At 41.5% G+C, this 16,740-nt stretch overlaps 1 protein-coding gene across 5 annotated transcripts in view; it reads left to right on the forward strand.

Moving 5' to 3' along the window:
- Nucleotides 1–2,653: 2,653 nt before the first annotated feature.
- aplp2 (amyloid beta (A4) precursor-like protein 2) overlaps nucleotides 2,654–16,740 on the forward strand; it is a 91,237-nt gene continuing 77,150 nt past the window's right edge. For 3 of the 5 annotated variants that reach the window (XM_074678981.1, XM_074678980.1, XM_074678982.1), the window contains exon 1: nucleotides 2,654–3,003. In XM_074678981.1, the coding sequence (XP_074535082.1) occupies nucleotides 2,932–3,003 (72 nt within the window). In that variant the 5' untranslated portion in view covers nucleotides 2,654–2,931. The remainder of the gene's footprint in view (nucleotides 3,004–16,740) is intronic. The other 2 variants (XM_074678979.1, XM_074678985.1) reach the window with 2 other exon arrangements.

The following is a 16,740-nucleotide window of genomic DNA, read 5'->3' on the forward strand; positions in this document are numbered from 1 at the left end:
ACCACATTCCCCATTAATTCTGACGGTCAAACAAATAAATTGAATTAATACCCTTCACAGTGCCTTGAAGTGTTCTGTTTTTGGATCATTAGCTCATTTTTTCTCCTCATGATATCAAGAAATTTGTGTGGTTTTACAAAGACACAAGTGAGACTAATACATCATCTGTGAGGTTTATTATTAAGTGATTTTTTTTCTAAATGTCAAGTACGTGCCTGTAACTGAGCAGAGGAGATCTTGAGTCTTAATTGTCTTATTCGAGCTGATGTGGGGTGAGAAATTTTTCAGTATTTGGCTCGTCATCTCGGTACTGTTGGGAGAATAAACTTACTTAGAAAAAATAAATGAAACAGGACCATCAGCAAGCAGAGAGATTACTTCCATTAAGTTAGTTTTTTGAGTCTGAAACCGCTGTAGAAAACAAGAAAGGGTGACTCTGAGTGTCTTCAACTCAAAGATATTAAGTTAAAGCTCCTGTAAGGAACCTGTAGTTTGTATCAGCTTTGACGCCTCCCTGTGGACAACTCTGTCTTTTCTTCTTCTTTTTTATTTCTGTATAAATCTAATAAGTGATTTTAAATGAGAAAATTATCTTGTCATGCTTTCTTCTTACAGTTAACAGAAGTATACAGTACACCCCCATCCACACGGGGGCGCCATGGCAGATACAGCTAAATACCTTGAGTGAAAGACACTCAAAGTCACCTTACTATTTAATCTTTCTAAACTGATCAACAACAACAAAAATTCTCAACAATGAATGAATGACTCATGCATATTCCCAACACTTCTCAGCATCATTACAGTTGGCAGTTTGTTTCTGTTTTCCTGTAATGGTGTAAAAGATCTGATAATGTGTTTGGAAGTAGAAAGCAGCCTTTGGTGCAGCATAAAGTGGAAATAAAATCAGCCCATGGCATAGCTTAACATTCTGATTTCAGTGATACACAAATGTGACTGTGAGTGAGACTATTCTGTTTGGTACTGTTTTTTTTAGCTTGGCATCACTTAAAGAAGTGAAATCAGATAATTCACAGAGGACAGATCAGTTACATTTCAAAACACATTACATGTGGTTGGCTTCTTGTTCAGCATTTAGTTCACAATTCACATTTTGAATAAATCACTTTTATTTATGATGGAGTATTTTTGGAAAACTGTATCAATGCTTGGTTCAAGTAACACACTTTTTCCACCACTGTGATTCAAAACTTAATGAATTAACTGGTTTTATTAAAGAGGTATTTTTTGTTTGGAGTAAAAGAGGAGAAATGGTGTATTTTCTTACCTTATTTTTTTCTGTAAGAACGCAATAATGCTAGTTTTTGTATTATTTTAAATGGTGCACATTTTTGAAGCAAGTAAAGAGTGCTACCATGAATCATAGTTTATAATTTATATAGTTGAATTCTTTTATAAAAGTGCACTTTGCTCCAGAGAATTTATCTATAAAGTGAAGTATATGAACAATAAGGGCATCAAGATAAGATTTATTGACAAGGTATTTGTACAAATACAATTGATTCAACTCTAGTTAACTATTTTTCCCTTTTACAAATAATAAATGTGAAATATTAAATGAGTATCCATTCAACAAGGCAACATCAGACATCCCACTTATCATAAAAGAAGGGAGTATGGTGTTAAGATTAATAAACAAACTGTATGATATAGACTTATCGTACATGATAACATTGTAAACATTATCAAACAGTTTATTTTTTTTAAATATACTCAAAGATATTACAATAAATAGCTTTCCAGTGTTGTTTGGGGTGTTTTTGCACCCTTTAGCTAGATGTTGTTGTATTTTGTTAGCCTCATAGCATAGCTTCCTAAGTACAGGAAATTTGAATTAAATATTTAGGTTAGTTAATAATAAAGATATTTTAAACAAAATATTTTTAAAGGAATAAAAAAAATCCACATATGCTTTTAAATTTTTATTTTTTATTTTTTATTTTAAAAAAAACTGTTTTAATTGATTGTTAATAAATTAATTGATTAATTCATTAATTTTTGTTTTTATTTTTGTTTTCCTCTTCGGACAACTTTGAAATATGATTTGAGTGGGAATGCAACGAGGCTACGGATGAGAAGACCTGATATTGTTTTTCATTTATTCACAGAAGCTTTGGTCTAAAATGTGTAGTTGTGTATTTTTCAGATATACTCAAATATATAAGAATAAATAGCCCTCCAGTGTTGTTTGGGGTGTTTTTGCACCCTTTAGCTAGATGTTGTTGTTATTTGTTAGCCTCATAGCATAGCTTAAGTACAGAAAATTTGAAATAAAATTTTTTAGGTTGGTAATAATAAAGATAGTTAAAACAAAATATTTTTAAAAGGAATAAAAAAATACACATACGCTTTTTATTTTTTTATTTTTATTTTCTATTAAAAAAACATTTATTTATTTATTTTATTCATTGTTAATTAATCAATTCATTTATTTTTGTTTTTATTTTTATTTTCCTTTTCGGACAACTTTTAGATATGATTTGGGCGGGAATGCAACGAGGCTTCCGATAAGAAGACCTGATATTGTTTTTGTTTATTCACAGAAGCTTTAGTCTAAATTGTGTAGTTGTTCCAGCAGCCGGCCGCCTGGTGGCGCAACAAGCTCTGATCTGTAGATTAAAGGGGGCAGAGGAGGGAGGAGGCATCAGGGGCACAACAGCCACACACACACACGCACGGGTCCACATTTCCAGAGGAGACCGACAGACACACACACACTCTCTCCCTCCAAGCTTTCAGTCGAGCTCGGGTAACAAAACAAGCGGAGCGGGACTCGTGCCGCTCTCCGGACTCTCAGATCCTCAGTCTGATCCCAGGACGTTGGTTTGCTCTTTATTCCCGTGGACGTCCCTTTACGCACACACAGCTCTCAGGATACAAGTTATTTACAGCAGCACAAGATCCCCGAAGATGGGTTCAGTCCCAGCGATATCTGTCCTCATTCTGGGCATTGTGGTTCCAGCGCTGGCCGGCTACATCGAGGTATGTAACCTGACATGTTTCCTGATCCACTCTGTCACAGCTCGGATCTTACCCACTGTGTGTTTTGTTTATGTAAAATCAAATCTCTTTGGCCCGTCCTCTCGGCACATGAGGCGGTCATGGCTAAGCTCTGCTGACATCCTAATTTTATCTTGATGTAACTGTAGATTTGTTGTAGGCGTTGACTTCTCCCTGGAAATATTCTGCACACAAGAACCAGGATTGGTGAATTTATGTGCATAATTCTTGATCTTTATGAGTTTTAGAGCTCTGTGTGGTTGCATGATCAAATAAGAGGCGCAGTCAAACATTAATGAGCTGCTTTCAGGTCAGTCTTGAGCTCTGATTGCTGTTTGTTGGTGTGACTTTAACAATGTGTGGCTGGAAGAAGCTGGAACAAGATTTACAGCAGGGTTTGCTGCAGAGATCAAATGAAAGACAGCTGTCGCTTTGTCAGGCCTGTGGGGACACACAGGACTTCAGCAGTGGATCACAAACAGTGGACTGGCTGCAACAGTTGTGTCCGTCATGTGTGTTTATGTTGCAGGAGGAAATCCTTTGTCCAGGTATCCAAAGTCCAGTGTTTCCTGTCTCAACAGGATGGGATCTCTCATTCAGGATCAGTGCAGCAGACAGGCCTCTGTGCTCCCTCTTTAGGTCTGATTCTGTCAGATTTGTTGAAGCAGGACCACCAAAACTCTCCATTTGTTGAGTCCACCAAATGGATTTCCTCTTGCACAAACACACCCACTCACTCACGGACACGTGCACACACTCCCTGTCTACCTGCTGTCCTATTTTCCTGCCGGCTCACAGGTTATTGTCCCTGGACACTGATGCCTGCAGTGTCAGACGTGAGTGTCATCGGATAACAATGCAACCATTTCCAGAGCAAACATCCAGCCACCCCGCCCCCCCTCGGAGGGTCTAACTGCTGTGCTCCTCCTCACTGTTGGAGCAACCATGACAAAACATTTTAACAAGACGTCTCCTCCTGGCACTGTTGTGCAAAGTGCTTATCAGGAAATGTGACTTTTTTCCCGCCTGTGCTCACAACAAAGGCCTCGGCCATTTTGGAGCAGTATTGGTTTGTATTGTGTTGAGGGAAATAATGGTTATTATTCCCCCAACAAAATCTATGCAGCTGCTCTCTCTACAAAGAGCCGTCCCCGCTGCAATGATTGCCTCCTCAGTCAACCTTTCTAACTGCACAGACGTGCTGATCGATAGCGTACAGTCTCTCCTGAGATGATTAATGGGGGGGAAATCGATGAATTTTCTTGATCAGTCACCCAGATTAAATTGAGAAATTTATGCTGTCTGCTGTGTGCTCTGAGTGTTGAGCACACGCTGAGGATTCCTGGGGTTTAATCAATAGCTGAGCTCTGTCCTTTATATGCAATGGCAACATCACATGAAAAACTCATTTTTCTTTGTTGCACCTGTCTGACTTAGGCCAATCTTTCTAACATCCTAGTCTGATTTAGGCAACTTTAAACCTGGCTTAATCTGCCCTTTCATTTTATAGTGCAAACTCAAAACTGAAATTACCGTGAGTTAAATTAAACAAATGTCAAATGTCAGGGAAATCAAATTGGTCAGGCAGCAGTCCCTTTCCCCACTTCTTCAGGTCTTCTTTGCTGGGGTTTTTATTGAGCTTTGACAACTTTTTGAAACCTGACCATTAACTGTCCTTTAATTCCACAAAGCAAACTCAAAACGTAAATAACTCCAACCTAAATCGAACTAATGTCAGGTCAATCATATGCTTAGTAATCTCCTTCTGGCTTACAAAACATTGAACCGGAACAGCTCCTGCTTTTCTGGGGTCCCTCATCCAGGTCTGCTCTCCTTCTCGCCCATCAGTTCTGCTTGTGAAAGACGCCTGGTGCTCCCAGCTCAGCGCGGCTCCAAATCACTAGCCAGACTCTTCTTCTCTGTTGTGCCAAAATGGTTGAATGAATTACATAACGCTTTACGATCTAAAGAGTCCCTTTCTTCTTTAAGAGATGTCTGCAGACTCATCTGTTCGGGGAACACTTAGGCCCTTAATCTGAGCTTTCTCCTCTTTGTCCTCTGGGGGAGAATGAGTCAGAAGGTCTCAGACCCAGCCATTAGTAAAGGTTGAAGTATACTGTTTAGAGGTGTCCCAGTCCGATATTGATATCAGATATTGGTCCGATATCAGCACAAAAAAAAAAGAACGATATTATATTGGAATGCATCTAAAATCTCAGATATAAGCAGTTTCTGTTACCCATTGGTTAATAATAAATGTGTCAGTTTTTCCTCATACCTACTGTTGCTGACTACTGTTCTTTGTTTGAATAATATCACTTAATCAAGCCTTTTCTAACATGACAGACATACTACAAAATAAGTAATAAAAGTACGTATGTTTAATGCTGATATCGTATCCGATTAATATCGGTATCGGCCAATACTTAATGCTGCAGTATCGGTATCGTATCGGAAGTGAAAATGTAATATCGGGACATCCCTAATACTGTTGGAGTAACTAATTGTGGTTAGTTGGGTAGATTATTCTACATAAAAAAATGAAAAATAACAAAATCTTCTTGGGCTTAATAGCAGCACCTGCAGCCAAATAACTTGAAGCACTTTGTCCCACTAATTCGGTTTTCCCTTCTGTCTACTAAATTCTTGCTTGTGTTGTACGTCACTTTGGACAATGAAACTGTAGAACTGTAGAAAACTTTGAGGGATATTATTGCCTTGTGCTGATTTCTGTTTGGTGAAAAAAATAAGGAATAGCCAGGAATGGGTAGCTCGTTAGACGTAGCTTAATTTGTAGTTAAACTGTAACTTGTGAAATTTAGACTAAATTATACCCTAGCTTTTATGAGAGTGAACCTAATCACTCACCAGTAGAAACTGATTCAAGCTTCTTCTGCGCTTAAGTTTCGGTTTCTTCTTGAAGCAACCGCCATCATTTAAGATTGTTAAATTGCCCAAGTCACACATTTTATCCTAAATTAGGGATGCAAGATATGTCGGTATCAATATCGGTATCGACTGATGTTGAACATTTTTTTTTACATCTCGGTATCGGTCGATATGTTACCGGTACCGGACGATATTTACTCACTAGCTGCTAGCATTTTCAAGACCCAAATAATATTGTTTTCAATGACTATGTAAACACCAATACTACAAAATTCTCTCCTTCTGTTTTTGATCCAAAAAACAGACAAAACATACTTTTTTGATGACATTCACCCTGGGTGCTCCATCCTTTGATCCTCTCCATGGTTCGTTTATTGATAGCGGTATCGGCCAAAATTTTCATATCGGTGCATACCTATTCTTGATAATCCAAAATTTTGACTTAGTCTAGAAATGATGATCCTTTTAGCTAAAGATATGAGCCATTTTGCCAGAGATGGCCAGCATTATCAAGAGGAGAAGAAAGCATTGTTTTGATAGGGTGATGATAAGTTAGATATCTCTGAGTCACAGACAGAAGAAGTCTGATTCATGATGCACGGTTTAATTGTCATTTTTCAGATACTACGTGGAGTCAAAGCTATGTTCCCATTCTTACGTAATCCTGGACACTCTGAGCCATGTCATCCAGGATCCAGCAGACGCTGTAGCTGTTGTTTGTGGTGCAGCTGCTGGTGTGTGCAGCGTGGGCCCTGCTGATGGGCCTGTGGACTCACAGCTGAGGTAGATTTTGTTGTGCTGACAGCCTGACTGCACCAGCTCCTCTGGACCTTGAGCTTGAATTTACGAGCCGGTGAGAGCTCCTTGGAGACGCACTCACTGTCGGTCAGGGATGGTTTATTCCCTCTCGCCAACCTCTCCCCCTCCCATTGTTCCTCGTCTGTTTCTGCACGTTGATTGTAGAGATGTCGTCGGACCGAGGCGGCCTTCTTGTTTCCTTTGTTTTTCAGCATTTTTGGGATTATCCAGCGACTTCAGCTGTGTAAACTCTTCTGTTTTGTCAGATACCTGTGAGAGTGCCAGATTGTGAGCTTTTGTTTCTTCAGCTGTGTTTTCTCCCCTCTCATCTGAGCATCTTTGTGTCGCAGGCTTTACAGTCTGCAGAGGCTTCAAAAGGGCTTTTCCTGGGGTGATTTCTAGCTCTGTACTCACTGTATCTCTCCTTATATTTAAACATCCCTTTTTGTTTCCAAAAGCCACAAACCGGGGTTGTACTTTAATGTCACTCGCTTGTGGAAAACCCAATGCAAGCAGCTGAATCTCTTCTGTAACTCGTCGAGAAATGGTGTGCAGAGTGGAAGCACATAGCAGGGTTGCATCACACTGAGGCATTTGCAGATAAACCCCCCGACTGGATTATTGGAATAAAAAATATGTGGAACAGTTAATGCACTGGGTACATTTTATTCTCTTAAGCAAGCAGAGATTATCACAGCCGTGACACAGTGATAAAATGACTGAGTATTATGCAACATCAGATTCCTGCGCCTGTAATAAAAACGGGAAAATGAGTAATTCTTCAGTGAGTAATAAAGCATCAATTATACAAACACGTATCTCGATTACAAATGAATCTATTTGGAAGAAAACGCAGAATTAACTCCTGATGGTGAACAGGGATTTATGAGCTGTGTTTGCAAACATGTCGAGGTTTTATTGAGCAATGCACAAGCTGATCCCAAACACAGATGTGCAGAAATGATGCACAGAGCGAGCCGTGCCAAAAAGAGGAGAGGTCGAAATAAAAAGTCATGCTGTGCTCATTGCAGATATTTTTTTTGCTTTATCATCTCAAGTGTGTGTTCAGCTGTGTGTGCGTGACAAGCGTGAGTATTGATGTGTTCTCCTGTATGCCTCTGTGTGTGTTTGCGCTGGATACGGGCTGATAATGAACAATTGCATTTGAATGAAAGCCCCGAGTTGGCTGTAATTGTTTGGGCGGGTGCTGCGGAGCCGTCCGTTAGCAGGGTTGAATGATTCTCTATGCAGGCCTTTTGTACGCTCCTGAATGGCGAGGACAACCAGGGGGTGTCGTAAACGCTCAGAGGTGATCGAGATACCGAGCGTTTGTGTTGTGTTGGAGGTGTTTTCATGCCTGGAAAACACTCAGGAGTACTTGGATCTGATAAAGATCTCTCGGTGCATCGCTGTGGGTGGTGGAGCACAGCTAAAGCCGTCAGTAGGCTGCTTCTCCTCTTGTCTTTAAGCTGCCTCTTTGACCTCCACGCTTTGACGTGTTGAAGGCATCAGCATGTGCTCCATCAGCTCAGAATCAGCCTCACGCGCCCTTGAATTCAAAGATTAGCGCCTAAATCTTGCTTCCAATTGTTGGGACAACCCAGTATCCATGTGAATCCTCTTAGTGACAAGACATACTCGATGCTTATAGATGTGCAAAGGAAAGGTACTAATCCTCAAGCCCAGCCCCTCTCTGTCTGCTCATACACACACTCATACACACACTCACACGCTGATGCTCGCTCAGTTCACTCCCCAACCACCTACTCTCTCCGTCAAACCCTCATTTTCAAGCCCTGCAGAAGCAAACTCACTTCAAAGTGTGGCAGAACACAGTGAGTCACCTGTGTGTGTGTAATTTGGTCGGTGTTCGTCTGATCTGTGCTCTGTGACGAACAGTCGGAAGGGATGTCTGATTGAATCCGGGCTCTTCTTCCCTGTGCTTTCATTTCCTCTAACATGCCTACCTGCCACTCTCTCTTCCTCAGTCTGTCGTCTTCACCCTGCCGTGCACGTCTCCTGTGGTGATTTCATCGGCAGACACACTCCCAGCTCATCCCTGGGATTTAAATAGAGAGGCCCCATCAGACGGGCCTTGTTCTGGCTTTGTCTCCCAGGCTCTGCGTGTGCTCTAATTATCACGACGAGAAGAGTTTCCTTCTTTTCTGCATCTGGAAATGTTTGTCTATGCGTGTTTATACGCCTGAATCCTCTCACAGCTCAGCTCATCATATATTTAGTCGTTTCTTCCCAGCGAGAGATCCCGGGCAGTGGGGACTTGGTGTGAGCGGGTTCACATCAGCATATGTGGGCCAGTCTGCACACCCTGATACACTCCACGTGTGTACGCCACCGCGACACCTGAGTGTGTGTGTTTCTAAACAATAGTCTGGTTCAGCGTGGCTGCATGAGAATTCCTTTTGTCAGTTTGTGCTCAGGAATGCATAGCCTGAAGAGTAAACGGCTCGCTGTATTGTGCTGGGAGCCGCTCTCTTCCTGTGATAAAGCCATGAGAGCGGCTGTACACTCCGGCAACTTCTGTAGACAAAAACAGTCCCTTTATGCCTCCTGAAAGGAGCCCTGCCATTTCAGACGTTATTTTTTAATGCGCGCTCTGTTTGAGAATGAAGAGGCAGTCATTGTAGGTGGGTTAAACCCTGTCACCCTCCGCTCAGCCTGCGTGTGTGTATTTGTGCGTCTCTGTGGCTCAGTGAGTCACTCTTGCTGCTTGGTTTTCTTCCTATGAATAAAATATCTGATGTGCCATCCATGAGTTATAGTGCTCTTGTATATCTGCCTATGTCCTTCTCTGAGGATGTCTGCTGTCCCCTCCTCATCTTATTAAGGGGAGGCTCTTATTTTGTAGGAGTAGGACAAAGCTTGTGCTCTGATTTATCCTCCCATAAAGAGTGAAGCTGAACGCACAACAACAGCTTCGAATCAAAGAGCCAGTTTGACGTTCGGGCGATGTTTCCTGCTGTTGAGCTCAGCTCGGCTGCAGCAGAAAAATGTTAGAGGGAAGATTACTCAAGGGCTGTTTTTTCATGTTCAACTGGATGTAGCCTCTCTTGTCGAACAAAAGCATTCAAATCAGACCCAGTTTTCCAAACTTCACTTATTATTGATGTCTTTTCTTAGCATTTGATTTGAATCTTTGTCTCTTTGTGTGTTAGAGCTTGTTTGTTTGTTTGTTTCTGCATTTGTGGATCTTTATGCTAATCATCTCCACTGGGGGACCTTCTGTGAGCTCCTCTGGCATCATATTCAGGCTTTAGGATGTTGTCACAAGTAGGGAGAGTTGAGTAAAGGTACCAGGCCGATACCAGCCTTATTTCAAGGTATTGGTGCTTGTGAAGGCTGCCGATACCAGCAGCGATAGGGGGAGAATCACAATTTACGATAGTATCACTATGAATCAGAATATTGGGATATTCTACACAGTTAACTAAGAAAAATAGAGATGATGTATATGCAAATCAAAATATTACGCAAAATTAAAGTGTTGTTTAGCCCTGTTATCTGGTCAAATACGACTTTTTTGTGAATAAATTAAGATACAACTGGGGCAGGAATGGGAAAGTGAGACACAAACAACCTGTAAATGAAGAAAATACAGCTCACCTACACTTGCACAAAATGTCGAAGCTATTAGCGATCTGAACCAGAAGGACATAAGTTTGGCTAATGTCCTGAAGAAAACACACTTTCATAGAGACATGAAAGAACAGATAATCAACATAAAGAGTGACTTCACTAGTGTTAATCAAAAAATAGCAAAATAGAGACACGGATTGAAGGGCTGGAGGACCGGAGCAAAACGTGGAGCAGGAGCTAGCTAAAAAGGCTAAATTAAAAGGACCAAGGAAAACACTGATGTTTAAGACATACTGACTTGCTCAGTACAACAAAAACCCACATTATCAAGTTTAGAAATGAAGTATTTTAAATATACTTGCAAATGATATTTAGTATACAATCTACTGGCAACATACAGGGTAGTAGCTCTTTGGCGCCATCTACTGCAGTGGGAGTTGTATTTTCCTAGCTAGTTGGCTAAAATTAGAAATTTTATTTTTACAGAAATATCAATATTGTTTCGGAGGTCATACTAGCAATATATTGCCACATCAATATTTTTTTACACCTCTAATACTCGAGGCAAAAAGAATCTTATGTAGAGTAAGTCCTCCTTGCCAACAGATGGCGCTACATTTGCTGCGGTTGGACACCACAGCAAATGTGCACCAGGTCCTGTTCAGACAATATGAATTGACCAGGAAAAGTTATACTTCAGTTTATCTTAAAAAGAAAAAAAAACTCTGAAAGCTAGTTTTATTTTTCACTTTAGTAACTTTGTTAAAAACAAATCATAAACTCAGAGAGAAAGAGAGAGTTTGTGTTTTTTGGGGGGCTTAACGGCAGAGTGACTGTGCTGTCTTATTCCTACAGATCTTTCAGTGTTAATTGAATTTTTATGTATCAAAAGTACTAGTGGTATCAGTACTCTGTGTTGGTAAGGGATGTGTACCAAGTTAGGTACCGACCCTAGTACAGAGTACCGATTCATGTAAAGTCACAAGGTACCATGTTTAGGTACTATATCGCATCCTTGTGACTGTGAGGGAGTGGGCGATTTTCCATGCTGGACATGAACACAACATTGCAAGTTTTATATATGGAGAAATAAACATGTCAATTTGAAAAACTTTGAGATCATAACATGAAAAAATAACATCTATTACCACATAAACACACATAAAGTAACAAAAATTGGTACCATTTAGCACCTGTACCATATTGTTTCAAATGTATAAGGTGCCCATCCCTAGTGGTATCAGTCTGAAAAAACAGTGGTATCAAGCATCCCTGGTCACGAGAAGTCCTGTTTGATTGAGCTCTTCCCTGCGTGCCCTGGTACAAACACAAAGCCTCATAGAGGTGAATCAGAGTGGGAGCGTCCACGAGGGCGTGGTGTTCTTGTTTTTAATAGCCTGCTGGATGACTGATGGACTGTTTTTGCTTCTGTTTTGCTAAACAACCCTGAACAAATACTCCATCCACTGCTGAGAAAACATAGCGTGTTAGCTTCAGCACACTCTCCACTTTGCTCGTCTTCCTTCCTGCTTCACATCTGTCCTCTCTTAACCCCCGAGCTTCAGTGGAAATGGTATCACCCAAAGTGGAACCAATGGTGGCATGGAGTCCATCCTGCCTCTGAGTTCATCCTCTTTTCCTCAAGAGAGTGGGGAAATGAAAATGTCAGAGCGGTAAGAGATAGAGGCAGTGCAGTGTAACTGTATACCCCCAGAGAGAGACCTCTGCTGCCGCCGCTGGTGCTCCAGCGACGTGACGGCCGCGTTAGCAGCCTGTCTGATACAGCACTTTCTCAAGGAGAAGGTGGCCAAGGACAAACAGCAGCTCTGGAGGGGAGTCCGCCGGGGGGAGATTTCACCTTTGGAGAAGGGAAGAAGGAACTGGGGAAGCTAGTTGTCAACCACAGAGTTTCTATCCTCTTACAGGAAGGAGATGAGAATTTTCCCTTTGAGTTTTCCCCCTAATTATCTATAAGCTCCTTCCTTCATGAACTGTAATTAATGCACTGAGAGGTGTTCATGCGTAATGAAGAGCTTTAGCCCGCAGATCCCCTCCCTGCCCTCACAGAAGCGCTAAAGAAGACGGTTTGTGTATGCGGTATAATTTCAGCAGGAAAAAACAACCCAGTCGGAGCCTGACTGGAGTTTTTGGACAGATTTCCTCAGACCAAAATAGAAAAACCATGAAGACAGAGTGGTGGAAATTAATGTAGCGTCATTTTTAGCAGAAAACCCAGGGAAATAAAGGACACTCACGAACACACAAACAGGATGTGACAATAATTTCTGTCTCAGTCTGTATTTTGTTTTATTTCCCCTGCAGCAGCTCCACACAAGTTTTACTAATACATTTTTATTATGCAGAACCAATAAACTGTTAGAGCAAGTTTATTATGAGCCTGTAAAGCCTGAGATGGCTTCTTGGGGCTGCTTTGGTCCAATCAAAAAGTCCAGAATGCAAATTACTCAGAAAACAGAGAGAAGCAAAATATCTGAAACCAGTGAACAACCCCCAAACTATTCATAAATGATTTTTATTTCCGTTAGATTATTTCTTTGATGAATGGATCAGTCATTTAAATAATTACCTCTGCACTGCTTGTCGTGTGTGTGTGTGTGTGTGTGTGTGTGTGTGTGTGTGTGTGTGTGTGTGTGTGCTTGTGGACAGCATATTTAGCATTCTGCACCGGACCTCCTTTCACCCGGATCAGGCAGTGGATGAGCCATGACCCTGGTATTATCCTTGTAGTATCTCATTAATTCTCTAACTAATGACCAGTAGAAGTTTCCATTACATGTCCCAAGAAGTTATTATGAGAACATTTCCACTGAAACATCCATGAGAAACGGCTCCTATAGAAACAAAGACGTTAAATCAGACCGCTGTCAGATCACCTTTTTAAAGACTCAATTTCCCATGAGCACCATCATCCACTATTTCTGAAGTAGATCTTCTGTTTGACACTGCTATTTATTGTTCAAGACAACTTTTTTGCTGGATGTATTTATTTGTAGTTTCATTGGGCAATTGTTTGAAATGTGACAACAAGCAAAATTTGTGAGCTCAGTTTGTAGTTTCCAAGTTTCCCTTGTTTTTTTGTTTTGTTTTGTTTTTTTTACAGATTAAATAGCCCTTTGTTATTTATTGATTCACGTGACCGGATGTCATTTCTGTTTCTACATGGTCTCACATTCACAATTATCCCCCTCTTTCTGTATCGCCACAGTGCGTACACAGGCACTAACACCAGGGATTTTTAATACCACTTTTTTTCAGACTCATACCAGTACAAGTACTTCCTCTTGAGTACTCACCGATACCACTAGTACTTTTGATACATTATCATTTTGAACAAAGGAAGCACAGTCACTCTGCCACTATGTCCAGAAGAAAACACAAACAGCTCTCGGAGGTGCACGTATCGCTTTGAGAAAGTCATGTGACTAATACAGCTGTTGCGTCGCCTGTCTCACTGAGGCACCAAACTGTGTTTACAGATTTCACCTGTCAACGGTATGCATCTTTGCCAGAACAATCACAGATATGTTGGAGCACAATTCTTTCCTTCAAGCCATTGTGATGCAGAGCCTAAAAAAGTATGGTTCTGTGTGGGACCATTTTGATCTTATATAGGCAAATAAGGTGTTTCTTTTTATTTCCTTTTTTCATTCCTCCTCCTCTTAGTTTCTGCTTGATCGGAAGCTGGAGATCTTTCTCCAAAAACGGAATTGCCAAGACACAAAAAGATATGTTTGTTTGATTAAAAACTGTATTTTAAAATGAAACCTCCCTGCCTCAAAGATAAGTGCATAAGCAACATCATCACTCGTGATGCTTTAACTTTGATTCACATGTTATAACCGGTGTTGACATATATTCTAAAAATATGAAAGATATTTTAAATGTAGATTACTATACAATAGGGGTGTAACGGTACATGTATCCGTGCCAAACAGCTCCATAAGACCGTTCGGTTCAGTACAGTGCTGTATTCGAAGGAGTACAGTAAGTTTACCTTAGCTGCTGCACATGGCTCTTTAATATTCACATGAGTACTCGTCTATGATTGGCTGAGCAGGGAAGGTGTTTTAATATTCATGAGGAAAGTGGTCTGTGATTCGTGCTTTGCGATCATGTGCATATCATGTGGACGTGACGTCTCACGGTGAGCCAATCAGAAGATGAATATCAAAGAGCTTCCGTAGCCACAGGAGCTTGTGTCTGAATTGTGCATCATGGCTGCTGCTAACGACCAACCAGAGCTTGAAGAGCCTCCCCCCCTCGCTGTATAATGGCAAGTTTTTGGTTTGATAAACATACTAAACAAGCAAATGGTTTTGCGTCGTTCCATACTGTACCGAAAATGTACCGAACCGTGGCCCTAAAACCAAGGTACGTACCGTACCGTGATTTTCGTGTACCGTTACACCCCTACTATACAAAATAAAATGTAATAATTAAAAAAATGTGTATTCTGGGTCATTGAATCAGTACGCCAGTTGAGTCTCTGCTTCCTGCAATGATGTTTAAGATCCAGCAGGTGTCCATATTGAGCGACACAGTTACACAGTACCGACACAGTATCAATACACGCTCTCTGATTCATTCATGTTTTCTGAAAAGGGCCTAACACACATTTGTCATGATGTCCAACCCCAGTATTGTACTGCCAGCTACTGGCGAGGAGGACTTACTCGACATTAGATTTTTTTTGCCTTGAGTATCAGCTGCTGATATCGACAGCCTCGACACGAGTACTGATACCATGAAATGAGGCTGGTATTGGCCCGATACCTGATACCAGTACTGGCCCATCCCTAACAAACACATTTGCCCATACACAAATGAGCACACTCTGTATAACAGACTGAGAGTAGGGAGAAATAATGTCACAACCACAGCAGAAAAATCTTTTTTCCCAGTGTTCCTCACAGTCGCTGCTCTGAGACGTGTCTGTAACATTAGTGAATCCTGGTTATAACCTACCATTACTCATCTACCATCTCCTACCTAGCCAAGCAGAGCTACTGTAACCTAAACAAACATTATGACAAACAGATTTACGCGTGTTTTAGCCCGTGCTCTGTCACTCTCCAGTTTAGCTTTTATTCTACTCTGACCTCTTTTTTCTTTGGGACAGTCCAGCTCCAGTGTCCAACATTACTACAAAATAAATCCGAGAAATCATTTTCTGTAGTGAAAAAGGACATCAAATGGACTTTCAGGCTATGTTCTGTTAATAGTTCCCCCCTCGAAAGTGCAACGGACCATCAATACTGAGAAACAGCTCTAGAAATAATTGATTTTGGTCAGATAATCGCATTTTAAATCATGAGTTATGAACAGGCAAATATATAAAAGCAAGACTATTTCAAGACCTCTGAAGTCCTCACGGGGTTTTTAAAGGACATGTGTGTGTCTTTTTGTTGCAGCTGTTTCCATTTGATATGAAAGTGACCTCAGCTGAGACTTTTTATTGCATACCGCAGCTCATGAACGCTGCAGCGGTGAACCTCTATCAGCCGTTCTGATCAGAGATAAAAACCAATCAAGCACTCCAGAGAATTCCATTAGTTTGATGAGATATGAATTTAGCTCCAAGCACAAATCTGAAATAGTCTGCTGTTTTCAGACAAACCCATTAAAAGTCATTTGATCTTCTGCAGCTAATTATAGAGCCGCCTTCACCGGTCTCCTCCCCCCTCCATGCCCCACCTACCCTCCAACCGCTCCCCTCAGTGTTCATCTCACAGCGTCCTTGTGTTTCAGGAGCCTCTTTGGTGTCACAGGGCTATTATTGAGGAGCAGGGTGCTGACAGGCAGACATTGCGGTCTGGTCATGTGGGGGATTTGTCTGCCTCTGGTTGCTGTGCTGGTTTGGATTTGAGGTCTTTCCAGGAGATGTAGAAGGATACTAGATCCCTGCTTATGCTGTTTACTGTAGGAACAAGCACAAGAGGTCGAGGAGCAAGGTCAGATTATCGACGAAGGAGGAGTTCATCAGACAGGTCTAGAGACGGATGCTCCTGCTGTTAAGTCTGTGTCTTCTCCATGGAGACGTGACTGATTAGCTGCTGGCCTCAGCACGTCTCATGAGCGTTATAGTCTTCAGAAATCTGATTGAAATTCCCTCCACTCCCTCCCTGAGGAGGCACTGAGGGAGGACAGAGCAGGGCTTAATGACAGATAAGCATATCTATATTACATCCATCATTCTCCCCTGGTAACGACGGCTTCCCTAGCACCGCCTGGAGCAGCACCAGCTCATGGCGACATGTGGGTTGTGTCTCTGCTCGGCTGCTCCGTGTCTGCAGGGGAGAAAAGAAGCAGGGAGCTGTGCAATCAGAGCGCAGATTCATTTGAAATCAGCTTGGGCGGTCATGGGAGAGTGGCACTGCATGCTGGGAGCGAAGTCAAACTCGGCTGCCATCTATAACT

This window comes from Halichoeres trimaculatus, unplaced genomic scaffold, assembly GCF_033239565.1.
Source record: "Halichoeres trimaculatus isolate MK-OKI-2021-1 unplaced genomic scaffold, fHalTri1.1 fHalTri1_scaffold_9, whole genome shotgun sequence".
Taxonomy (NCBI): Eukaryota; Metazoa; Chordata; class Actinopteri; order Labriformes; family Labridae; genus Halichoeres; species Halichoeres trimaculatus.